Raw genomic sequence first — 27,177 nt, 5'->3', positions numbered from 1 at the left:
AAGGCTTTTAGACGAACCCAGTAGCATTTATATTTCCTTTTGTTGCTGTTCAACAAGTAGTGCGTTATGCTAAAGCGTGACATGCGATATACGATACTCGGCAGTCAGTATTAAAGGTCAAAGGCACATTGATCACTTTTGAAGACTTTGAAGGTGGATATATCAGAGTTGTTTTCGTTTTACTTTTAAAACTCATAAAATATAACGTGACACTTTTATTTATATCTCGTACTGGTCATTTCCAACTTAGCAGCAATTCTATTTTGTACTGTGGTCTAAACGATGATTTATTGTTAAGTTAAACACATGGAAAACGCGTATAACGCACGTAATTTTAATCCCCCAAGTGGCAAGTAATTTAAAACATTTCCTCCGTCCCATTCCCCTTGCCCCATTGAGGCAATTTCAAGTGGGTGATGAAAGATGACCAGTTTTAAGCCAATCAACATTCGTGACCTTCAATGCCCTACCGACAAAAAAAAAACAAAACAAGAAGCTACTGAGTAGCTTGAAACCGGGTGGTTAATGATTAACCACTCTTTTGGATAAAAAGAAAGCCTAAGGCTTTTAGACGAACCCAGTAGCGTTTATATTTCCTTTTGTTACTGTTCAACAAGAAGTGCGTTATGCTAAAGCGTGACATGCGATATACGATACTCGGTTGTCAGTATTAAAGGTCAAAGGCACTTTGATCACTTTTGAAGACTTTGAAAATATAAAATATAACGTGACACTTTTATTTATATCTCGTACTGGTCATTTCTAACTTAGCAGCAATTCTATTTTGCACTGTGGTCTAAGCGATGATTTATTGTTAAGTTAAACACATGGAAAACGCGCCTCAATGGAGGAAGGAGAATGGGACGGAGAAAATGTTTAAAATTACTTGCCACTTGAGGGATTAAAATTACGTGCGTTATACGCATTTTCCATGTGTTTAACTCAACAATAAATCATCGCTTAGACCACAGAGCAAAATAGAATTGCTGCTCAGTTAGAAATGACCAGTACGACATATAATTGAAAGAGTCAAGTTATATATTATGCGTTTTAAAAGTAGAACGAAAACAACTCTGATATCTCTACCTTCAAAGTCTTCAAAAGCGATCAAAGTGCCTTTGAACTTTAATACTGACGGCCGAGTATCGTATATCGCATGTCACGCTTCAACATAACGCACTTCTTGTTGAACAGCAACAAAAGGAAATAAAACGCTACTGGGTATACGTCTAAAAGCCTTAGGCTTTCTTGTTAGCTAAAAGAGTGGTTAAACATTAACCACCCGGTTTGGAGCTACCAAGTAGCTTCTTGTTTCAACTATGAAATGGACGAAAAAAAAGAATCGTAAATTGAACGCACAATCGAACCGCTTCCGTGCGAAAGTATTTGTTTAACATTGAACGCACAATTAGAAAAAAATGCATGAAACGTGCTTAATCTCGTCAATTTCTATAAACAAATTAAGTAAAAATTGGTGTCTTAACGGGAGGTAAAGACACAAAATGCCTTTTAAAAGCGCAAAAGCGAAACATGTCTCAATTTGAAATCGACGTTTCGAATAAGTGGCAGGTTAAAGTGTTTGTCATAATGACTCAATTCTTTTTTTTTTTTGCATTATTATCATTTCAATCTTCTTGTTGTTTTTTCTCTTCGTGAGTCGGTTGAGTCACTTCTTTTTTTTGTTTCCGTACTGCGCTGCTGAATAACCACCAATTTTACTTTTTTGCTACATAATGAATTGTTCAAAAAAACATTTTAAAATTTACTGTATATTACCTTTCTGAGCCCTGTCAAGTTGTTAAGAATAGATTTACTTCGAAGCTCTTCGCCTGTCAACTCCTGTCTACAAATTCCATGTTTCTTTTGATTTACCAAGTCGAGCAAACTTTCATGCGTAAGCTGAGATGAAAATTGTTTGCACTTTCAGCGAAACACTCTTTAATTCGGAAAGAAAATATTAAATAAAAAACGTGCTTTTCAACCGAATTCAGGTAACAATTTGTCCCTAAAACCATAAACACATTGTTCTCGATCGTTAAATGTAAATACAATGTCAACGCATTTTAAAAATATCTATGCCATATCTTGAGCAAACGGTATCGGAAAAAACTTTTTTTCATCTCAATCTTGAAAATAAGAATTGCCTGATTATTTTTGACATTGGTAACAATAAAAATGATGACATGGTAATAATTTCTTATTAACCGAATGCGGGGGCCGCAACAAGGGATATTGGCCTGTTGTCGTTAAAATACGGATTGTTCAAGGCGATCTACAGTTCAGAGACCCTTAAGTCTTTTTTCATTTATTTAAGATGGCTCCGAACCTCTTCGATAAATATATTCAGGATTCTGCAACCATGTCTGTTTTTTTTTTTTTAATTTTTAGTTCGACAGCAACATATTGAAACAAGAAATTTACAGTTAATAGTATCTAAAGGTCAAATATAGGGCATTGCAAATTTGAACTTTTGAATATGTATGCCAAAGATGGAAAGCTCTAAAGTATTAAATTAGTATACTATTTGCACTGCATAAATTATCGACATCGCATTAACCTGCGATCAGGCTTTCTTTTTTTCGCGGCAGAGGGAAGGGGAAAAAAGGAAAGCCTGATGCAATTACTTGACAAGTAATTGTATCAGGCGTTCATTTTTCCGTCGACCCCTCCGCCGCGAGAAAAATAACGCCTGATCGCAGGTTAACATCGCATATAAGTAGCACAGATTATGAATAAATTGATATTGCTCAAGCGCAACGGCGAAGGAAATATACCAAGTGCGATAAGTAATCAGCTAGTTGTTTGTAGAATGTTTTTCGGAGTCTGTTGTGGGTTTTCATTCCGCTTAAGGGTGTTATGGCTGGTACAACCTTACCTACCCACCCTACCACCCATAATGTACTTAGCTTGCGCTGCGACTCTTGTCGCGTCGCCGAATTTTATCCTCAAATTTAATCCAAACTTGATGCAATGCGATAATTGTTGCGGTGCAGAATCGTATACCCTTTGTAGTCAAGTTCGCCAGCGCTTGACGGAGTAAGATTTTAGACAGTTCATGGGACTGGGACTGAAACTATTCTGTGACAGTTACACTACGTACCTGATACTGACCAGAAGGAACGTATCGAAAGCTCTTGGAGTAAATTCACAACGCCAACCGGATTTAAAGAAAACATCAGCAACAAGATATCTAATTCATACAACGTTTTGGGCGAGCCTTAAGGAGGCTCGATGTTGTTTTTTTTTTAGCCCTAGGGTGATCGTTTTGAAAATGAAAATTTTGAAAATGATCTTCAATTTCTGCTAAACTGCACCGTAATGATCAAATATGACCGAAGTTTAATATTTTTACAGATCACTTAGTCACAAACGTTACCATAGCAACGATTGTCGATTTCTTTTGTTTTCAAACACGCCCGATTTTCTCGAAATAAAGATTGACTCTTGGTAGTCATTTATTGATATTTTAAAGTATAAAAGATTGAATACCTTTACACGAAATTTTAGAAAAATCAGTAAGCGTCAGAGTTCGCGATACCACTTATTTTTAGTGATATCGGATTTACTATTATCGATACTGCAGTTTATCTTATTAAGGGGGTGAATAAAAATTAAAAATACTCGCTGGTATTTTCTTTAAGTTCTTAGTTCATTTTTTTAAGAATTTATTTATTGAAACTCCACGAAAGATTTCTTTAGCTTTATAAACACATTAATAAAGAAAGGTTCACGCTGATGGCTAATGGATGTTATTAAAAACTAGCAATGGTATATTGCAATTCCTGCGTGTTTTTGGTTAACACGCAATTGTATATGAGCTCATATACCATTGACTACTAACATGATAGCCGATGCACGTCAATAAAAACACCTGGGGAGCTCAGATATTGCAATTCTTTGGGCGTTTTTAATAAAACAATTATTCCACTTGCGCTTGTTGCATATGAGATCCTTATAGCCAACGAGGCGCTACGCGCCTCTTTGGCTATCTTCCATCTCATATCCAACACGCGCTCGTGGAAAAAATGTTAAATAGTTCATTTCTTAAGAATTTATTTATTGAAACTCCACGAAATATTTCGTTAGCTTTATAAACACATCAATATCCCTCAGAAAGGTTCACGCTGATTACCTTTTGAAATACTCGTGTTTCAATAGATTACTTTAAAAGCAATATCAATTCTACTCTCAGGAATCATATATTTATTCAGCTTCGATTTGTAGAATTTTATTTCCACAATACCATGGACGAATTATAAAAAACAGCCGTAAATAGACAGTTAGTACTTTGAATTTAATTACGAAAATTTTGATCGGATCAGAATCGAGAAACAGAAAGCAGAGAAAAAAATAATCAAAGCTGCTGAAAATGGAAACCAAGGAGGTTATTTATTAAAAGGAACGTTTACCGAGATATCTTTATGGCTTCTTGAATACATTGTATTTGTTTTCTACAGGACAATTGTCATAAAGATTTCGTTGTAACCAATAGTATTTCGACAACTTAGTTGTGTTTACAAAGCTAAGCAAGAAAAGGACATTCTAATGATATTAGAGCTTTCCAATGTTTAGCTTCATTTAAGTCTTACGTCAGAAAAAAAAAACCAGACACTTGAACAGACAAGTTTTAAATTCAATAGGGTTTGCCATGCTCGTGATATAATTTCCACTTTTGACTAGAAAGTCTTGCCCCTTTATAACTTGTTTTCATCAAGGTCAGTTAAGCTAGAGATATCTTTATCAGTCTTCCAGTACTATCATCCCTGATGTTACCTAAGAACTTAATATTGCCTAGCACGTACCACCGATGTTCCCTAATATTGCCTAGTCACGGTGACTTATTGCCTTATTCAGTGATTTCAATTCTTGGCTTTGCCTTGTCAGAACCTGACATTGGGTCTGAAATTAAGTTCAAGGATACAATTACAATAGAAGAACCGCCGCCATCTAATCGGCAGTTAAAAGTATTTTTTGCCTTCATCCGTCAACTCAGGGTTATAAAGTGGCGTAAAAGTGAAAAAAAGCCATTAGATAAAAATGGAACTGACATCAAAGTGAGAATAGGTCATTTTATGGACAAAAAAACGTCAAACCAACTGAACATAGTACTTTCTAAAAAGAAAACGCCGCAGAGTCAAATATCAAATAATGCGTTCGTTTTATGTCGATTCTACTCGGCTAGGAAATTAATTGGCATGAAATAAGAACAAATTTTGTCTTTTCTTAAGGCTAATTTTTTATAGGATATATTTATTTTTCTTTTTATGCGAAATTTTTTTTCCTTTTGAGAACTTAAAAACGTAATGACCGAATACAAAGATGTGATATGCATATAATTTGTACACCATACATCTGTAATGACTTTATGAACGTGCGAGGTTTTGCCAAGGTGGCAGCTGTGCATACATAATCTTTGAGTTGAATTGAATCCTTTGGAAATATATACCCAAACATATGAACGAATATAAGATATTGCTCTTGAGGATTAACTACATTAAATCTATCTGTCTGTTTGAAAAGGCGAATCTCTTGAAGACGTTGTCGAGATAAGAGGTTCATACCCTTTGAACTGTGCGATGGCCGAAAATTTCAGCGTTGTTTGGCAAGGCCCCTATTTGGACCCAGAAATTCCCCGAGCCTTATACATCGCCGACGTAGCAGTGAACGCCATCTTTTCAATCATAACGATTATTGGCAACGTGCTTATAATGGTCGCGCTGAGAAAGATCCCGTTAACACAGGTCCATACAGTTTTCAAGGCATATCTTTTTAACCTCGCGTTGGCAGACTTAGGTGTGGGACTTGTTGTACAACCTTTGTACATCTCGGCTGTTTCAACGGGTTTGAGCGGCTACCAAAACCTCTCGAATAAACTCGGGGCGGTGTTTCGTCTTTGGAACTGGTTTCTGCCCAATGTGTCTTTTGCATTTCTGACAACAATCGCGGTCGATCGTTTCCTAGTCTTGCACCTTCGCCTGCGATATCGTAACCTGGTCACGTTGAAGAAAGTTGTGATATGGTTGGTGTTTCTTTGGGTCTGGGCATTCTCCGGAACTTTATTCATCATTTACGATCACACAATATTCAATATCGGAATTCTCTTGGCTTTAGCAGTGTGTTTGCCGTTAACAACCTTCTGTTACCTGAAGATTTATCTAACACTTCGACGCCACGACAAAACTATAAGAGAACAGTCGCCCCTTCAAAATGTGTATGCGGCAAGCCGTATAAAACCTTCGAGCGCAAAACGCTTTAACATGATGCGTTACAGGCGCTCCGTAAAGAACATGTTATACGTTTATGCCGCGTTTGTTCTTTGCTATCTACCACTGCTCTGCGTCCTGATCGTCATCCACGTACAAGGGGTGGACAGAACGGCAAAGATATTTCGATTTTTAGGGGCGACCTTGATTTTTATCAACTCTTCGCTCAACCCGCTTCTTTATTGCTGGAGAATCCGTGAGTTACGGCGAGCGGTATTAAGGACACTGTCAGATATTTTTTGTAACTGAAACACTTTCATTTAATACTTTTATTTTATTTAATTCGACTGTAATTTGTTTCCTTTGGTTTCATAAAGACTTCAGTAACCAACTTTTTATTGTTTCTTTTTCTGGCACTTCCATTAATAAAAACACTCTTTCATTTTCAAGAATAATATGGTCTTTTTATTGCCGTGACATTCTATTGCGAACCTGTAAATTTGTCTCACCTATCGTTTACTACATTTAATAATTATTCACCTCGGCCTCAGTCAATATAGATGACGCATTGGAGAAAAAATATTTACTTTGTTACACGACTGTGACGTGTTGCCGCTTCAAAATTTTCCAAGTATCAATATTATCTAAGTATAATGTCTCTACAACTCTTTTTCGATTATGACACGGCAGTTTACACCAATTTTTTTTTAAGCTTTACTATGGAAACTCGGAGTTTCTGGAACCTCTTTGGATAATTCGTCAATTTTCGCGCGGGTTTTAATTTCGTTATTTTTGCCAAGCGTCAAATGATTTCAAAGATAATACATAGATGACAAATAAATAAAGATACCACTTGCCATTAAGTCGCAATTTTCTGCATTCTGTTATTTGCCTTATTACGCATTAAAAATTCAACGACACTTTGGGGGGCTGAAAGTTTTTTTTTTTTTTTGATTTTCTTAGCTTAAAAATAAAATCTAGCCCGCTGTGCCGAATATGGTCTTAAAAACTTGCTTTGTAAGGTCTTAAAAACCATGTCTTGTAAGGTCTTAAGAAGCGTGCATTGTAACGCCTCAAAAAGCGTGTCTTGTAAGGCCTTAAAAGCGTGTCTTGTAAGGCCTTGAAAGCGTGTCTTGTAAGGCCTTAAAAGCGTGTCTTGTAAGGCCTTAAAAAGCGTGTCTTGTAAGGCCTTAAAAAGCGTGTCTTGTAAGACCTTAAAAAGGTTCTTAAAACGCGCGTGTTATATAGCACGTAATATCGTTATTTTAGTGATCAAAATTACATAGCGCCTTTTTTCTTATTTTTATTGATCTATTTTATAGAGCCACCTATTCCCAGCTACTGATAATGATCCAAGTTTTTTTACTTTCTTAGCTGAAAAATAAAATCTAGCCAGCCAATTTTGGACGAAATATCGCGCGGCTATTTGAACTTTTGCGGTGACGGATCTCGCCCACGATTTCCCAGACGTCCCCGTCAAAAAAACATTTAAATCACTGCATATATTTTCTGCCTGAAACAAATTACCTTTCATTTTACCTTTCCCATTTTATGACGTTAATTGCTGGAGAATCCGTGCTTTACGGCGAGCGGTATTAAGGACACTGTCAGAATTTTTTTGTAACTGAAACAATTTGTTAATACTTTTATTTTATTTAATTCAACTGTAATTTGTTTCCGTTGGTTTCATAAAAACTTCAGTAACCAACTTTTTATTGTTTCTGTTTCTGGCACTTCCATTATTAAAAACACTCTTTTTTTTTCAAGAGTAATATAAGTCTATTTGTTGTTGTGACATTCTATTGCGAACCTGTAAATTTGTCTCGCCTATCGTTGACTACATTTAACAATTATTCACCTCAGCCTCGGTCAATATAGATGACGCACTGGAGTAAAATATTTACCTTGTTACACGACTGTAACGGCGGAGAACGCCCGAATAACAAATAACGGCCAATCAGAATTTTTAATTGTCACTTGAATATTTTCCAAGTATCAATATTATCTAAGTATAATGTTTCTACAGCTCTGTTTCGATTATGACACGGCAATTTACACGAATCCTTTTTTGAAACTTTACTATAGAAACTGGGAGTTTCTGGAACTTCTTGGGATAATCAGTCAATTTTCGCGCGGGTTTTAATTTCGTTATTTTTGCCGAGCGTCAAATGATTTCGATTTATTAATACATAGATGACAAATAAATAAAGATACCACATGCCATTATTTAAGACGCATTTCCTGCCTGTTGTTATTTGCCTTATTGCGCATTAAAAATAAAACGGCACTTTTGGGGAGATGAAAGTTTTGTGATTTTCTTAGCTTAAAAATAAAATCTAGCCAGCAAGTTTTGGACGAAATACCGTGGGGCTATTTGAACTTTTGCGGTGACGTATTTCGCCCACGATTTCCCAATTGTTCCCGTCAAAAGAACATTTAAATCACTGAATATATTTCCTGCCTGAAACCAATGAACTTTTTCATTTCCCTTTTATGACGTTTATGGCGTAGGTTTTTTGTTTGTCTCTGAGATCCGTAGAGTTTGGATCTTAATCTGTGCTTTCTGATTGGTTAGCTCGATCACGTCATCCTAATGAATACGTGATTGAAAGAGGCCTCTTGATCACGAAATTAAAGACTGAAAAAAAACCCACGATTTCTCGTCAAAATCAATGACCAAACTTTCTATGGATTTTCCGGCGCAATAAACTCAACTGAGCCCGCGATATTGTCACGTGATACTAGTCAGCAGACACATTGTATTGACAGCTGTTTATTGGCCACAACGTGGATGTCCAGTCCATGAAAACTGAAGTTCTTGGTTCTTCTATTTCTCTGGATTTTCTATGGCTATGGGGCTCCGCTCTGCTCTGGGTAACTGATGGGTTTTTCTGTTTCTATTTAATCGCTTCGATCTTACAAAGCAAAGGTGAGGTTAAGGCTTCAGTAATAGCCACTGCAATATATACATCTCTAACAATATATAAACCCTGTACATCAGAAATGTTTACTTGCCCCTCCCCTTTTCCCCCTACCGCCCCCCCCCCCCCCCAAAAAAAAAATGATTAAGAGAAATTGATTTTTTGTACTGTAGTCTAGCTTAGATAAAATGTCTATAACAATTTTTGACATGTTTTAATTAAGTGAAAAATAAGTCATTATAATTATAGGTGGAGTGCAATGTTCTAAATGTTTAACTGTTAGAGCGAAAGAAATTCGCGTTTGCTTTAGTTTTGCAACATTACGCCTAGTGAATGTTTAAAATACTCGCGTCACTTTTTCAACCAGTCAGAGGTAAAACCAAAACCAATTGTAACCTGCTCACACAAGTTTCACCGTGCTAAATGTCGGCTACGTGTACTTCTTTCGAATTTCACTGGATTGTCTGCGTCCTTTGTGATTGGCCAGAGTGATTACTTTGGTTTTTGTTTTACGACACTCAATCAAAAATCGCGCTATCATACAAAGTAGACGAAGGTAACTAAAGTTAGCTTAAACACTGGGGTGCGGGGAGATCCTCCTCTGCAAAATATTTAAATGTAGACTAGCTCTAATGCAATTAAGTGCATTCCAAAAAAAAATAAATAGAGGATAATACATTAATGAAGATTAAGTGTTCAACGTGACTCGAGCATGGGACAAAATAATCGAACCCATGGCCTCCCAGATACCGGTGGAGCGCCCAACCGGTATCTGGGAGGCCACGAGTTCGATTCCCGTCGGGGACTCAGAATTTTTCTTTGTCCCATGCTCGAGTCATGTTGAACACTTCATCTTCATTATTTATTGCCGAGCTTAAAATTTACCAACTTTATTATTTACTAGGATAATACATTGTTGCGCGGAGATATGAAATTTATCTTCGAGTGTTCAAATCGATAGATATCGGTTTTGAACACGAGAAGATAAATTTCATATATCCAAGCAACCATGTATTATTCTGTTTATTATATAAACCTATGAATTACGATGTTTTGGACGATTTCCGAAGATTTCCGACCATTTTTCGAAGATTTCCGAAGATTTTAAAAATGTTGTCCGAAGGTCGTACGAATGATTCCCAACATTTTCCGAACTTTTCCGAAAATGTCCGAAGATTGCCGAAGATTGCCGAGGAAGATCCGAAGATTTTTCGACTTAATATCAATAAAATGTGGCTCAGTGAGCATTGAAACACGGCAAACTCTGCGAGTTGATTGGTCAAAAATGATATCACACATGTGTGGATAACATTTTTATCCACACATGTGTGATACCATTTTTCTCGATTTTCTATCACTCGCTATACCACTGCAGTTTATATAATAACCTGAAATATAAGTTGTCTCCCGCCCTTAACCGAACCCGGCGCTAGAGAAAGTGAGGGTGAACGTGGGAGACACTGGCACTAACACTTCAGCCCATCTGAAAAACCGGCAAAATGAGACAATTATTTACTAACAGGCACTCTGCATAATCCTGTCACGTGACCCCCTTATTCGTAAATATAACCGATGGCTGAATGGAAAGAGCGGAAGAGAATCAGAATTTATGTTTCATTTTGTCTGTCGATTTCTGTTTTACTTGAGAGTCTGGATAGGGGTGCTCAGCTAGCCGTTAAATCTAGGGCGATTTTTCAGCTTACAGTTAAAATTTCAGCTCATTTCTTAGCTAACAGTAAATTTGTAGTTCTTAGCTCTTAGTTAGTTAGTCATTTTTCAGCTGCTAGTTAAGCGAAAATTCCTAAAATCATTTGTCTTGCACAAATTTGTCATGTGCTAACTTGAGATTGCTTTAATGCACAAAAGAGAAGTGCCCTGGGGTCGAGAATGTAAATCCATAAATCAGATTTGCATGAAAAGAGCCACGTGTTGAAATAAAGCAATAAAAATAAGATATAATAAATAATATTAAATAAACCTTCTCTCTTAACATTTTTACCAATTCTCTGCTATCAATTAAACCCCATCTAGACCGTCTTACTTATTGTTACGCATGTCACAGTGTGAGTGCCTGAATCATCTCGGCTATTAATAGCTAATGACTCAAACCACGGCTGCAGGTGTTTAGAGCCCAACACAGGAAGACTTCAGATCTAAACAGGAAGAACTAAGCGCAAGTGGATGCAAATATTTATATGAGCTTATTGACTGAATGAATACAGTTCGAGAGTGAAACATTTTCGGCTCCGTTCTAACAGTGTGCCTTTTTTACTATAATAGAGCTTAATTAATTTTGTTGAAAAGTTGTGAAAAGGTCTTGAAGAGTGATCTGAATTACTGCGCAAAATGATTTCTTGTTGACACGAGCGGCAATGAAACTTGTTTAGCACTACATACGTCAGTCCGCGATAATTTTCTAAAAGGTCTGCGTCAATGGGGCTGTATGTATGACAAACTGCGCGCCTTCATGTCATTTTGTGTATTTTAACTAAAATGTGTTTATTTAATTAATTGGTTGCACTACAAATGATGAGCTTATTTTAACGATCTTATCGTAAAGGCGTATAAATATATAAATCACCGTGGGATTGCCATTAGCCGTTAAAGTTTGGCCGCACAAGCCTCAGTTGGTTCACAAGTAAGGTATGTCTAAAAATATGACCGGCAGCGTTAACAATGCTAACCTAATTTTATTATTTTAAATTTGGGATTCCGATTCCCTTTTAAAATATTCCGTTAGGCACAAAACTTTATAAACCATAAGTTCCCAAGAATGACGCGCTATCGAATATCTTTCATTAGTAAGAGACGAGAATGACAATTATTCAGTAGAACTAAGTAAATATACAATGATGCGCATTAAGTGAAATGAAATTATGCCTAAAACGTCCATATATTTTTAAAACCACTTATTAACTTGTCATTACTTGTTAACAACGATAGCGCATGAGACGTGCGTCGATAAGTTATTTTAACAGTAACATTTCACTTGCTCGACAAAAGACAAGAAAGGATTAATTAATCGTCGTTAAGGTAATTCATTCTTTTTTTATCCTGTTTCCTTCCTAGTTTCATGTGAGTTAACTACGATTCAGTCGACCGTCTTGTTAGCGGTATTTTGTGTGAAGAACAGCATACGTCTACAAATGGATTCAGTTTAGGTACCTTTCGAGAACGTCTGAGCCAAGCTTTAGCCGAATTAATGGTACTGTCCTTTGAGTATATGCAGAAACTAAGGGTTGAAACATGTCACGCACGTTCACAGTGTTTGAATATTCAGTTTTGCCAAGTATCATATTTGGAAACACAAAGAGTTTGCACGCGAATGCTTTACACACGTGTTGACACATGCAACAATATTTTCGGTTTTGCGTTGAGTTACTTAAATTTTGACTTAAACGCCGTAAATTTCTTACAGAAACTAAAGAAATGTTCTCCAGTGTACTTAACGACGATAAAACAGGAGATTTAAACAAATTTTAACTTTATTCAACCAAGCTTGTTCAAGAACAAGATTACGCCATCGAGCGCGAGGTAGCGCGAAGTGAATTTAAAATACGAGATAAAAAAAACCCTCAACTTGTCTCGCAACGACAACTTGAACGAGTTGTTGCCCGTATTTCTACCGCGCGCTCAACTTGTCTCGCAACAAATTTCGGTGTTGCAAGTTGAAAAAAAAATGTTGCAAAAAGTAGAACTTGGTTCTACTTTAAGGCTGGCGAAATACGAGATACAAAAACCCTCAACTTGTCGCGCAACATGTTGCACAAAGTAGAATCAAGTTCTACTTTTTGCAACAATTTTTTTCAACTTGCAACACCGAAATTTGTTGCGAGACAAGTTGAGCGCGCGGTAGAAATAGGAGCAACAACTCGTTCAACTGGCAATGCAACAATGTTACGTTGCGCGACAAGTTGAGGGTTTTTGTATCTCGTATTTCGCCGCCTTAAGTTTTTCTCCTGATTTTCCAAATGTGGTACTTAATATAAACGAATGTGCAAACACTTTGTTTAATGCAAATCATAGGGAGTTACACGTTTCAACCCTTATGGGTTTCTGGTATATGTCTGTGTTTGGCAAATTTTATTTTTGAGCTAATGATGAGAAAAGTCTTTTCCGATTCCGTTTGTTCAAGGTTGAACACTCAAAATGTGGCATAAATATCTAATGCGTTGACATTACATTTACATTTAACGATCGGGAATGTATATGTGGTTTCCGTGACAGACTGTTTTAAATTTAACAATTTTGCGGTATTGAAGAGTGTATCAATGGAAGTGCAAACAGCTTGCGAGCGAAAGTTCACTCGACTTGATAAATCAAAAGAGTCATGGAAGGTGTACACGGGATTTGACAGGCGAAAAGTTTGAAATATATATATTAAAAAAATGACAGGGCTCAGAAATCTAACGAACTATTAAAAAAAATAGTTTGTTTTTTTTTTATCCAAGAGCATTTTATTATGTATTCAAAACGCCAAACTCATGGTTTTTGAGAAGTTCAGTACGGCAACAAAGAAAGTGAGATGTTTCAACCGACTCATGAAAGGAAGAAACGCGAGAGATGATTTGATTTGTAAAACAGATTAATACGAATTGAAGAATGTAGAAGGTAGTCATTACACAAACACTTCAACATGCCACTTATCAAGTCTTTGTTAGCGAATACCTTCTCTTTCAGATATTTTTGCAATCACAAATGCCACTTCTGCATTGATTAAAAAGGAAATTAACTTTGTGCTTTTTTTTTAAACTTGATAATGATCCCATAATAAAATCGACGGAAACGTACTTCGATATTTTTGCTTTCATTCTCTTAAATTTGCATCTAACGAAATTAACATTGCTTTTTAGATTACTTTCAAATTCTTACCTGAATTTTTGCTTATGTTTGACAACGGGAAGATCTTTTTGGCAAGGGCGTTCGGCCGCCACTGCATCCGTCTTTGAAGCGAATGCAACTAGAGAGAAGTTTTTTATGGATGCTCATAAAAATTAAGTGTTCCATTTCCTGGTGCTAAAAAAATTAGGAAGTTGTCGCTATTCTCGCACTTGGCAATTCAAGATAAAACTCCAAACCGCATTTGTACCCCTTTCTCATTTCCATGTAGCTTAAAATCATCTAAAAAGTATAAGGTATTTGCTGATATTTTACATGAAGAGAAACTTGAACTGCCGCGCACTGAAGCAGAAGCAAGAGATTGTAGTGAAGAATGTGTGATGATGTTATTTGACAAACTTGCTAGAGTGTATGACAAACAGAAAACAAAGTTATCTCAGTTATGACGCCTGATATTTCACACTAACTTTACCTTCTCTAATCGCCAGGAAATATGTGAGAGCTACCTAGTGTTATCATCCGCGCGACAAAGTCATAGAAGAGTGTTGGAAACATATTTCTGACGGAGCCCGGGCTTTAAAAACAGGACTTTGATAGCAACATCAAGGAATAATAACTCTTTGCATACCTGGTTAGCAAACAACCAGTATTAAGAAGGAAATGGAAAATTTAACTGAAGATGGAAACCACACGACAGTCCAACAGTTATTTTGCCCTACAGGTCTTTATGGAGTTCATCTGAAGATATTTATTTCAGCATTTAATATTCCTCTATGCATTACTGCATTTCTGGGGAATGTTCTGATCATTGCGGCTCTTAAAAAGGTGCGATTATCTCTTCATCCGCCATCAAAACTTTTATTTGGATGCCTTGCAAGCACAGATCTCTGTGTGGGTCTCATCACACAGCCTCTCTATGTTACCTATTTAATGTCCCCACAACACTCCAAATGTTGTTACTATGCTGTTGCAGTTTTTATTACCTTAGGTTTGATATTCTGTGGAGTATCCTTGTTGACGCTGACTGCAATTAGTGTGGACAGACTTCTCGCCCTGTTAATGGGGCTGAGATACAGACAGGTGGTGACTTCGAGGAGAGCATGGGGTCTTGTTGCAACTTTTTGGCTTCTTTGCGTGTCTATTCCATTTATCCCTCGAGTACAATTAAGCATCGCCCTTATAATTCTTCTATTGTGCATATTGACCTCAACTGTTTGCTACATCAAAATCTATCTTACACTCCGCCATCACCGAGCTCAAGTACAGGACCATGTTAACCAAGGACAACCGAATGGAGGAGGAATCTCACTGAATATAGCACGATACAGAAAGACAGTATCCAGTGCATTGTGGGTGCAAATGACATTGCTGGCTTGTTATCTTCCACTTGGTATAATGACAGTTTTAAGTTTAATTGGTGGATCCTTTGTGCGTACGCAATCTTCTGAATTCACTGGCGCAGTAATTATAACTCTGTTTTTGTCAAACTCATCTTTAAACCCATTTCTGTACTGTTGGAAGATGAGGGAAGTAAGACGAGCAGTGAAGGACACGATCAAACAGTTTCGGTGTTTCTCGAGTTAGCTGTCTTGTAGACAGTATGACATACTGAATGTGAGCAATTTATTAATCAACCAGTCATTCTGCAACAAAACAGCTACAGTAGTTGACTAACAATGTACATCATGTACATTTGCACGTATTAGATGCGGTTAATAATATTAATTATTTAGTTTTCAGGTCAAAATTCTTCGTCTTTGATTAAATTATATATTTTTCAGTTTTCGTAATTACCGTTGCAATGTTGGCATATTTTGACGTCATTTTTCCTCTCGGCACTTCGTGTCTCGCTCGGAAAACTAACGCTTTCCTCTCGTTGACCTTCGGGTAACGTTCGGAAACCCGCCACGATTACGCAACGGACTATTGAAAGAGTTACCCGCTGGCTTGTCCGTCGGGTAAACATAAAGATCATCTAACGTATAACAAACGCTACGAAATAGATAGAACATTTTAATATTTACAAAGGTCAATTTTGGCTTCTCTGCTCCTCTGCTCCCTGTGTGCTGCACGATTTTCATACGTTTATGTCAATATTTTAAAATTAAAACTAGTGATAAAAGAAGAGTACAACGTTTCGCTGTATTCATGACAGTATTTTTAAGTTCAGTGTCAATGTCAAGTGTGATGGCTATTTATGAATTTGATTTTATAAGAGCATGAAGAATGTAGTGAAGTATTTGAAGGTAATTAGCGGTACAGAAAAATTAGGAACTCATTGTTCTTGTTGTTCAGCCAACGCCCCTGATCTGAAGCATTTTTCGATCTTGAAGGACCGGGAGTGAAAATTAGGATAAATCCACGTGATGGCATTTTTCCAAAAAGACCCAAACAAAAAGTCTCAAACAGGCCGGTTTTGCTGGATCTGGAGTGAAAATAAGATTTAATCTACTTGGTGGTATTTCAACCCATGGGCTCAAAATCGCCATTTTCAGTGGGTCATGTAGCACTTTCTTATTTAATTTTTGGACCTGGACAGAAAATTATGATGAATCCACGTGATGGCGTTTCTGGGGCCCTTGTGTTGAAATACCACCAAGAAGATTAAAGCTTATTTTCACTCCAAATCCAACCAGACTGGCCAGTTTGAGACTTGAAATGTAAAGTTTGGGTCTTTTTGGATTAATGCCATCACGTGCATTCATCATAATTGTCACTCCCTGTCCAAAAGAATCAAATAAAAAAGGGCTACATGACCCACTGAAAATGACGATTTTGGGCCTTTGTGTTGAAATACCACCATGTAGATTACAGCTAACTTTCACTCCCGATCCAGCAAAACTGGCCACTTTGAGACTTGAAATGTATGGTTTGGGTCTTTTTGGAAAAAATGCCATCACGTGGATTCATCTTAATTTCACTCCCAGTCCAAACGAATCGAATAAGAAAGTACTTTTTGACCCAGTGAAATTGACGATTTAAGGCCCTTCTATTGAAATACCACCAAGTAGGTTAAAGCTTATTTTCACTCAAGATCCTGCAAAACAGGCCAGTTTGAAATGTACAGTTTAGGTCTTTTTGGGAAAATGGCACCACGTGGTTTCATCCTAATTTTTTCTCCAGTTAAAAAGAATCGAATAATAAAGTGCTACGTGGCCAAGTGAAAATGACGATTTTGGACCCTTGTGTTTAAATACTACCATGTCGATTAAAGCTTTTTCTCACTCCAGACCCAGCAAAACCGGCTAGTTTGAGACTTGAAATGTAAAGTTTTGGTCTTCTTGGGAAAAATGCCATCACGTGTATTCATCTTAATTTCACTCCGGGTCCAAACGAATTCAATAAGAAAGTGCTACATGAGCCAGTAAAAATGACGATTTTGGGCCCTAGTGCTGTAATACCACCAAGTTGATTAAAGCTAATTTTCACTCCAGATCCAACAGAACTGGCCAGTGTGAGACTTGAAATGTACAGTTTGGGTCTTTTTGGAAAAATGCCAAAGTAAATCGGACTGTCTCATACATGAGATGTCTTTTTTATTTGAACAATGCGTTCCAAATTTTTCTTTCTTTTGAGTTTTTTTGGAAATAATTCGGTATGTACATTACCATTTTTAAAGTGAAAAAATAGTCTTTCACAGGTGTATAAACTGATGCTGCCAATAAAATTTTGAAAATCCTGACAAAGACAGCTTTTACGAGTTACGATAGACGCGCGATATTTCGTTCGAAATTGGCTGGCTAGATTTTATTTCTAGACTAAGAAAATCACAAAACTTTCAGCTCCCCAAAAGTGCCGTTTAATTTTTAATGCGCAAAAAGGCAATTTACAGAAAGCAGGAAATGCCTCTGAAATAATGGCAAGTGGTATCTTTATTGATTTGCTATCTATGCATGTTATCTTCGAAATCATTTGAGGATTGGCAAAAACAACGAAATTAAAACCCGCGCGAAAATTGACGGATTAGTCCAAGAAGTTCCAGAAACTCGAAGTTTATCGATAATCGAGGTTTAAGAAGGATTCATGTAAACTGCGTGGTCATAATTGAAAAAGAGCGGAAGAAACACTATCCTTAGATAATATTGATACTTGCGAAATATTGAAGCGGCAATGAAACATTGTGATTGGCTGATATTTGTTACTCTGGCGTTCTCAGCCGTCACAGTCATGTAACTAGGTAAATATTATTCTAAAGTGCGTCATCATATATTGACCGAGGCTGGGGTGAATAATTGTTAAATATAGTCAACGATAAGAGAAACAAATTTACAGATTCGCAATAGAAAACAACAATAAATAGACGTATATTGCACTGGGAAACGAGTGTATTTATTAATGGAACTGCCAGAATAAAAAAATTACAACAACATTTAAAAGTTGGTCACTGAAGTTTATATGAAATTTTACTGAAACAAATTACAGTCGAATTTAAAAATAATATACAAGTATTAGAAAAGTGTTTTAGTTGCAAAAAATATCTGACAGTGTCCTTAACACCGCTCGCCGTATCTCACTGATTTTCCAACAATAAAGAAGCGGGTTGAGCGAAGAGTTGATAAAAATCAATGTCGCCCCTAAAAATCGAAATATCTTCGCCGTTCTGTCCACTCCTTGTACGTGGATTACGATCAAGACGCAGAGCAGTGGAAGATAGCAAAGAACAAACGCGGCATAAACGTATAACATGTTCTTTACGGAGCGCCTGTAACGCATCATGTTAAAGCGTTTCGCGCTCGAAGGTTTTATTCGGTATATCGCATACACATTTTCAAGGGGAGACTGTTCTCTTATGGTTTTGTCGTGGCGTCGAAGTGTTAAATAAATCTTCAGGTAGCAAAAGGTTGTTAACGGCAAATACACTACTAAAACCAAGAGAATTACGATATTGTATATTGTGTGATCGTACATGATGAATAAAGTTCCAGAGAATGCAAAGGCCTATAAAAGCAGCAACCATATCACAACCTTCTTAAACGTAACCACATTACGGTACCGCGGACGAAGATGTAATACTAGGAAACGATCGACCGCGATTGTTGTCAGAAATGCAAAAGACACATTGGGCAAGAACCAGTTTCCAAGATAAAACACTGCCCCGAGAATACGCGAAGCGTTTTGGTAGCCGCTCAAACCCGTTGAAACAGCCGAGATGTACAATGGTTGCACAACAAGTCCCACACCTAAGTCTGCCAGTGCGAGGTTAAAAAGATACGCCTTCAAAACCGTATGCACTTGTGTTAACGGGATCTTCCTCAGCGCAACCATTATAAGCACGTTGCCAAGAATCGTTATGATTGAAAATAAAGCGTTCACTGCTACGTCGAAGATGTATAAGGCTCGGGGAATTTCCGGGTCCAGATAGAGGCCTTGGGAAACAATAACGGTGAAATTCTCAGCCATGGTTTTGAACAAATTGCAATCTAACCCTCGACAATGTTTTTCAGAAGATTCGCCTTTTCAAAGTAGAAGACGCAATGGATATACCTTAATCTTCAAGAGCTATATCTTACATTCGCTCATTTGTTTGGGTATACTTTCCAAGGATTCAACTCGATCCAGAGATTATATTTGTACAGCCGCCACCTTCGCAAAACTTTGCACGTTCATAAAGTCATTATGTTGTACAAATGATATGCACATCACGTCTGTGTATTCAGTCATTGCGTTTTCAAGTTCTTAAAAAAGCTTAAAAAGGAATAATTGACAGAAAAATCTCCTATAAAACAAATTAATCTTTAAAAACGACAAAATTTTCTGTTATTTGATGCCAATTAATCATTTAGTCGAGTTAAATCGAAAGAAAACGACTCATTGTTTCTGATTTTGACTCTGCTGCGTTTTAAATAGGGTGTAAATGTGCGGTTGTTTTGACGTATTTTTGTCCTCAAATGAACCTTTTCTCATTTTAGTGTCAGTTTTATTTTTATCTGGTGGCTGTTTTTATACTCTTACGCCACATTATAACCCTGTTTTGACAGATGAAGGCAAAATACACCCTCAACTGTCGGTTAGATGGCGGAGTTTCTTTCATTGTAATTATATCCTTGAACTTAAAAAATATATATATCCTTGAACTTAAAAAAAATATATATATATATAATATAAGACCCAATATCAGTTTTTGAAAAGGCAAAGTCAAGAATCGAAATCACTGACTAAGGCAATAAGTGACCGTGACTAGGCAATATGAGGGAACATAGGTGGTGCTAGGCAATATTTTGATCAGATTAGGCAGTCCGGGATGATATTACTGGAAGTGTGACAAAGATATCTGAACGAAAAGAAAAGATTCCAGGTTGGTGGGGAAATATTAATACAACAAAAAATCTTGCGAGATTTTCAAAGAAAGAAAGACGAGCCTTTTCAGCATTCTCCCAACATCCCAAGTGAATTTACAGCGCCGGAAAATCCATAGAATTTTTTGCGTTTTCTTTGGACAAGAACATATATATATATATTTTTTTTACTCTTTTTAATTTTGTGATCAAGGGCTTCCTCTTATCGCGTATTAATCATGATGACGCTGTTGGGTTAACTAATCAGAATGCACAGATTAAGATTTAAACTATACGAAACTTAGGGTGCGTTTCTTTGGGAAAATCCAAAATTGGATCATTGATCTCAGATCACACGGATACTTTGCTCCCAAAGAAACGAAGAATCCGAAAACGGGTTTTTGCCATGACAACCCCGTAAACACATTTCGCACAAAACATAAAATATCAGCACAAATTTATTTTTCGTCGAATGTATCCTAGCTAAAATAATTTAAGCATACAAAATCTTTTACAAAAACCACACGTCGAAGTAGATCTTCTTTAGCGTTAAGCACAATGTGGCGAGAAAGCATCTGAGCGCGAAGAATGATTGCGAAATGATCAGTGCAAAATTCACTCGTGACAATTTCAAAAGGATACAACTTCCGTAGGCACACAGTGGCTGTTCTAGAAAACCTGTATCCCGTTTAAAATGATACTACATACCTATCTGAAGCTACCGTTTCCTTTTATCATGAAATATTTTTGTATTTTGATCGAAATAACCGCCTAAAACTTTCCGTATGGCAGTGTTTACAAAGAGCGAACCTGTATTTTCACAGCAAAGACCGCTGGGCCAAGGTACTTTTTTCGAATCCTTTCCCAAAGAAACGCACGGATCATGAATCCTAAAAATCCGGATTCAGATATGATCTGATGTATCCACTCGAAGTGTGGATTCTTCAGATCATTGATCCAAGATTAATCCATTTTCGGATATAGGTAAAGAAACGCAAAATCCGTTTTTGGATCAAGAATCCGGATTTGGATTTTTCCCAAAGAAACGCACCCTTAGGAACAAACAAAAAAACCTACGCCATTAACGTCATAAAATGGGAAAGGTTAAAGGTCATTGGTTAGAGACAGAAAATACATTTTAGTGATTTAAATGTTCTTTCGACGGGGACATCTGGAAAATTGTGGCCGAAATTAGCCACCGCAAAAGTTGAAATAGACGCGAGGTATTTCGTTCAAAATTGAATGGCTAGATTTTATTTTGAAGCTAAGAAAATCACTAAAACTTTCAGCTTCCAAAAAGTGCTGTTTTATTTTTAATGCACAATAAAGCAAATAACAGAGGGAAAGACTTGTGACTTAAAGTACAGCAAGTGGTATTTTTATTAATTTGCTATCTATGTATGTAATTTTCGAAATCATTTGACGATAGTCAAAAATAACGAAATTAAAACCCGTGCAAAAATTTACGAATTAGCCCAAGAAGTTCCAGAAACTCCGAGTTTATCTAAAAAATTAAAGAAGGATTCATGTAAACTGCACAGTCATAATCGAAAGAGAGCTGAAGAAACATTATACTTAGATAATAATTATTGATACTTGCAAATATTGAAGCGGCAATGAAACATTCTGATTGGCTGATATTTGTTACTTGGGTGTTCTCGGCCGTCACAGTCGTGTAACAAAGTAAATATTATTCTAAAGTGCGTCACATATATTGACCGAGGCTGGGGTGAATAATTGTTAAATATGGTCAAGGATAAGAGAAACAAATTTACAAACTCGCGATAAAACACAACAAAAAATAGACGTATATTGCACTGGAAAAATGAGTGTTTTATTAATGGCACTACAAGAAAAAAATAACAACAACATTTAAAAGTTGGTCACTGAAGTTTATATGAAACTAACTGAAACAAATTACAGTCGAATTTAAAAATAACATACAAGTATTAGAAAAGTGTTTTAGTTGCAAAAAATATCTGACAGTGTCCTTAATACCGCTCGCCGTATCTCACGGATTTTCCAACAATAAAGAAGCGGGTTGAGCGAAGAGTTGATAAAAATCAATGTCGCCCCTAAAAATCGAAATATCTTCGCCGTTCTGTCCACTCCTTGTACGTGTATTACGATCAGAACGCAGAGCAGTGGTAGATAGCAAAGAACAAACGCAGCATAAACGTATAACATGTTCTTTACGGAGCGCCTGTAACGCATCATGTTAAAGCGTTTCGCGCTCGGAGGTTTTATTCGGTATATCGCATACACATTTTCAAGGGGAGACTGTTCTCTTATGGTTTTGTCGTGGCGTCGAAGTGTTAAATAAATCTTCAGGTAGCAAAAGGTTGTTAACGGCAAACACACTGCTAAAACCAAGAGAATTCCGATATTAAATATCGTGTGATCGTAAATGATGAATAAAGTTCCTAAGAATGCCAAGGCCCAAAGAAACAGCAACCATATCACAACTTTCTTCAACGTAACCACATTACGGTACCTCAGATGAAAATGTAATACTAGGAAACGATCGACCGCGATTGTTGTCAAAAATGCGAAAGACACATTGGGCAGGAACCAGTTTCCAAGATAAAACACCGCCCCGAGAATACGTGAGGCGTTTTCGTAGCCGCTCAAAGCCGTTGAAACAGCGGAGATGTACAATGGCTGCACAACAAGTCCCACACCTAAATCTGCCAATGCGAGGTTAAAAAGATACGCCTTGAACACTGTATGAACTTGTGTTAATGGGATCTTTCTCAGCGCGACCATTATAAGCACGTTGCCAATAATCGTTATAATTGAAAAGACGGCGTTCACTGCTACGTCGAAGATGTATAAGGCTCGAGGGATTTCTGGGTCCAAATAGAGGCCTTGGGAAACAACTGTGAAATTCTCAGCCATGGCGTTGTACTGAATTGCAATAAAACCCTGAAAAATGTTTTTTTCAGAAGATTCGTCTTTTTCAAAGTGGCAGACGCAATGGGTCTAGCTTAGTCTTCAAGAGCTATATCTTACATTCGCTCATTTGTTTGGGTATATTTTCAAAGGATTCAATTCGATCCAAAGTTTGTGTTTGAACAGCGGCTACCTTCGCAAAACTTCGCACGTTTATAAAATCATTACGGTGTACAAATGATATGCACATCACGTCTGTGTATTCAGTCATTACGTTTTTGAGTTCTTAAAATAGCTTAAAAAGGAAAAATTGACATTTGCATTAAAAGGAAAATCTCCTATAAAACAAATTAATCTTCAAAAAACGACAAAATTTGCTGTTATTTGACGTCAATAAATTATTTAGTGGAGTTAAATCGAATGAAAACGACACATGTTTTCTGATTTTGACTCTGCTGCGTTTTAAATAGGGTGTAAATGTGCGGTTGCTTTGACAGTTTTTGTCGATAAAATAACCTTTTCTCGCTTTGGTGTCAGTTCAATTTTTATCAAATGGCCTTTTTACACTTTTATACCACCTTATAACCCTGTTTTGACAGATGAAGGCAAAATACACCTTTAACTGTTGGTTAGATGGCGGAGTTTCTTTCATTGTAATTATATCCTTGAACTTTAAACAATAAATTATTTGAGACCTAAGGCACTAACGAATGGGACTAGGCAATATTAGTGAACATAGGTGGTGCAAGGCAATATTCTTTTCAGATTAGGCAATATCCGGGATGATATTACTGGAAGTCTGACAAAGATATTTCTGGCTAAACTATAACACGATGAAAAAATGAAGGGGCAAGACTTTCGATTCAAAAGTAGAATTTATATCATACACATTGCAAACCCAGTTGAATTTGAAAGTTGTCTGTTTAAGTTTCTGTTTTGCTTTCTGACGTAAGTCTTAAATTAAGCTATACATTTGAAATCTCTAATATTATTAAAATGTCCTTTTCTTGCTTAGTTTTGTAAACAAAACTGAGTGACCGAAATACTATTGGTTATAACCAAATTTTTATGACGATTGTTCTGTAGAAAACAAATAAATATATTTAAGTAGCCACAGAGATGCCTCGGAAAAGATTTTCTCTATAACCACGTTGGTTTCCATTTTTGTCTGTTTTTTTGTTGTTGTTGTTTTTTTGTCACTTTTTTTTATCGATTCTGATCCGATCAAAATTTTCGAACTCAAATTCAGAGTACGAATTGTCCTTTTCGGTTGTTCTTGTAATTGGTTCATGGTATTATTGAAATATAATCTTACAGATCAAAGCTGAGTCCACACAGGTTTCTTGAGGTAGAATTGATTTGCTTTTAAAAGTTTTCTATTTAGAAACGAGTATTTTAAAAGGCCATCAATGTGAACTTTGTTGAAGGATATTAATTACAAAGTTAACGAACTATACCCTGGAGTTTTAATAAATAAATTAAATAATTCTTCGAGACTTAAATAAACTAACAATTTTAATCCCCCTTCGATCAAAAAGACAATCTAAGTTTCGCAAACTCTACCTTTTCACCTCGTCTAAAGCGTCGAATAAAGTAAAGTAAAGTCTTGTTAAAAAATTTTTTACAAAGTTTTATATTTATATTTACATACATTACTAACATCTTCGTTCCTCTTTAGATAACTTGACGATGAAAAAAAACAAGACTTCGTTGAGCTATTCGAGCACATCTTAAGTAGGCAAAAAAAAATCGAACACCATTTAAAACGAAATCAAAAAAAAGGAAACTCTTACATCTGATAAAGAAATGTTAAGTAATTATTAACACTATACCTATTGAAACTTGAAAAAAATACTAGAATTATAGATGGTCTTGCCATCTATGTGAACGGCATTCTAAGCAGGTAAAAAATAATAGCTGTTTAACATAAACTATAAAGCATTTTCTTTTTCTCTCCTAAACTGAGACGACATTAATAACCATAGCTTGCAACAAAATTTTTGATGTTCTTGTAAAATTCATTACTATGTTGATGGAAGATATACATTTAGCATCAGAACGTTTATCAGAAAAGACGAATATTGACTGCAACTGGATACAATCAATCGAACAAGCTCGCATAATGTTCGACATTTGTGCTTTGTTTTATCAACTTTGCATATTGAGCGATCTGGCTCTGTTTTTGTCTTAATTAAAATCTTTTAGGTAGCGTTAATTTAATTTCCTCAGGAAATATGACCTTTACTTTCCTATAAATCTACACGAAAATCACCCTATTATGCACGTTAACGTTGCGCCAATTTAAGACAATTGTAAATTTCCCTCAATAAGGCACACTTGGAAAACTGAATTAAAAAACCTTTAGCATATTATAAATAAATAATGTCTTGGCATAGTTTTAAAGGAATAGTATATTGTTATTTCTAGAAAGTGGCACTGCAAAGTCAATTTTTTACAGGACAGGTGAAGGTGACTCTCGCTCGTACATGAAATGCGCCTTAAACATCAAGATGAAGATATGAAGTAAATTGTTGTTGAAGGAAGAGGGAAGCCGTTATTAGTTTTTAGCTGTATTTCAACGTCAAAGGCAGAACGTGAAAAAAACAATCTGACTTTTTCATGTTGAGATCTATAGTTCTTGATGGCATGGGAATAAAATTATTATTACTTGTTTATAGCTTATAACAGAACTGGACCATTATTTATAGGTTTCCATACGTCTTAAGGTTCTAATTTTTGAAGTAAAGCTGGTTACAGTTTTCCTTTAAGTATAGCGTGTGTTTTATCTACAAAATATACCAGACAGTATTGTCAGCACCACTCGTCTAATTTCACGAATTTTCCAACAATAAAGTATTGGGTTAAGGGAGCAGTTAATAAAAATCAAGGTCGCTGCAAGAAATCGGGATATTTTCATCGTTCTGTCGACTCCACGTACGTGAATTACGATCAGGATGCAAAACAGTGGCAGAGAACAGAAAAGAAATGCACCATAAACATACAACATGTTCCAAACAGAACGTCTGTAGCGCATAATATTAAAACGTTGTTGGGAGGAAATTTCCCTTTGGCATGAAGCGTTCGCAGTTTGAAGTGGAATCCGTACACAGTTATTATGTCGCCTCAGCGTTAAATAAATTTTGAGGTAACAAAATGTTGTCAATGACAAGCACACAGCTAAGGTAACATTCGCCGCGATGTTGTATATTTTGCTGTTGTAAACAATGAGCAATGTACTAGCGAATGTAAAAACCCAAAGCGCCGCTAACACCGTCACAACTTTCTTCAATGTGACTACAGTACGGTACCGTAGACGCAGATACAAGGCGAGGAAACGGTCTACTGCAATCGCTGTGAGAAAAACAATTGACACATTTGGCAAGCACCAGTTTCCGAGGTAAAATACCGCCCCTAGAATTCGCGACGCGTTCTGGTATCCACTGGTTGCTGTCAGCACGGACGAAATGTACAAAGGTTGCACTATAAGTCCAACACCCAGGTCGGCCAGCGCAAGGTTGAAAAGAAACGCCTTCAAAACTGTATGAACTTGTGTGAAAGGGATCTTCCATAGCGCGGCCATGATGAGTGAATTACCAATGATAGTTATGATTGAAAAAACGACGTTAACTGAAACGTCGAACATGTACAAGGCGAACGGAATGTCAGGATCGAGGTAGAGACCTTGTAAAACGACGCTGAAGTTCTCAGCCATCCCACGGAAACACCACTTGGGCTCACAACGACGTTTTGTGAAAAGTCCGTTTTTTTGGAATTAATTGATCTTTAAAAAGCGTCTATCTTGCGCCTTTTGTTCGGGTGTGGAAATGCTTCCGTTCCCAAGCTTTTATGTATACAGCTGACTTTGCAGCTGCGGAAACTTAGTTATAAAAAACCAATTGTGCTCGCCGTACAAATGATATGCCATTCACGTCTTTAAATGTATTTATAACGATATTTAGACTGATGAAATCAGCCAGAACTTCGAGTAGATATTGGACAAAATTGTGTACCAAAATTATTTACACCTTCATATTGCAAGCTTTTGTG

The 27,177-nt window shown here is 36.6% G+C and overlaps 5 protein-coding genes and 1 pseudogene across 6 annotated transcripts in view; 3 read left to right on the top strand and 3 right to left on the bottom strand.

Annotated features, from left to right (window-relative positions):
* Positions 1-27,177, top strand: part of LOC144629101 (transmembrane protein 121B-like) — a 272,095-nt gene that overhangs the window by 140,596 nt on the left and 104,322 nt on the right. The window lies entirely within an intron of this gene.
* On the top strand, positions 5,507-6,637 carry LOC144629122 (melanocyte-stimulating hormone receptor-like). Its single transcript, XM_078487317.1, has one exon. The coding sequence runs from the start codon at positions 5,577-5,579 to the stop codon at positions 6,510-6,512; it is 936 nt and encodes a 311-aa protein (XP_078343443.1). The 5' UTR covers positions 5,507-5,576; the 3' UTR covers positions 6,513-6,637.
* Positions 11,513-15,634, top strand: LOC144628206 (melanocortin receptor 5-like). 2 transcript variants are annotated; one of them, XM_078486271.1, is made up of 2 exons: positions 11,513-11,767; positions 14,452-15,634. In XM_078486271.1, exon 2 carries the CDS (start codon positions 14,624-14,626, stop codon positions 15,545-15,547), a length of 924 nt encoding a protein of 307 aa, XP_078342397.1. In that variant the 5' UTR covers positions 11,513-11,767; positions 14,452-14,623; the 3' UTR covers positions 15,548-15,634. The 2 variants fall into 2 exon arrangements, with proteins under 2 accessions (XP_078342397.1, XP_078342398.1); XM_078486272.1 differs by lacking the exon at positions 11,513-11,767 and adding an exon at positions 12,078-12,157.
* LOC144628735 (adenosine receptor A3-like) lies at positions 18,319-19,551 on the bottom strand (annotated as a pseudogene).
* On the bottom strand, positions 22,062-23,305 carry LOC144628166 (adenosine receptor A3-like). Its single transcript, XM_078486230.1, has one exon. It carries the CDS (start codon positions 23,134-23,136, stop codon positions 22,201-22,203), a length of 936 nt encoding a protein of 311 aa, XP_078342356.1. The 5' UTR covers positions 23,137-23,305; the 3' UTR covers positions 22,062-22,200.
* On the bottom strand, positions 25,816-26,856 carry LOC144629299 (adenosine receptor A2b-like). Its single transcript, XM_078487521.1, has one exon. The coding sequence runs from the start codon at positions 26,840-26,842 to the stop codon at positions 25,913-25,915; it is 930 nt and encodes a 309-aa protein (XP_078343647.1). The 5' UTR covers positions 26,843-26,856; the 3' UTR covers positions 25,816-25,912.

The sequence above is a fragment of the Oculina patagonica genome, chromosome 10 (genome assembly GCF_052425735.1).
Source record: "Oculina patagonica isolate OP01 chromosome 10, crgOcupat, whole genome shotgun sequence".
Classification (NCBI taxonomy): domain Eukaryota; kingdom Metazoa; phylum Cnidaria; class Anthozoa; order Scleractinia; family Oculinidae; genus Oculina; species Oculina patagonica.
The sequence above is the reverse complement of the archived record's forward strand: the minus strand, read 5'-3'. Positions and strand labels throughout refer to the sequence as shown.

Excerpts from the sequence above, each read along its gene's own strand:
- LOC144629122 (XM_078487317.1), top strand. The coding sequence starts at position 5,577 with ATGGCCGAAAATTTCAGCGTTGTTTGGCAAGGCCCCTATTTGGACCCA.
- LOC144628206 (XM_078486271.1), top strand. The coding sequence starts at position 14,624 with ATGGAAAATTTAACTGAAGATGGAAACCACACGACAGTCCAACAGTTA.
- LOC144628166 (XM_078486230.1), bottom strand. The coding sequence starts at position 23,136 with ATGGCTGAGAATTTCACAGTTGTTTCCCAAGGCCTCTATTTGGACCCA.
- LOC144629299 (XM_078487521.1), bottom strand. The coding sequence starts at position 26,842 with ATGGCTGAGAACTTCAGCGTCGTTTTACAAGGTCTCTACCTCGATCCT.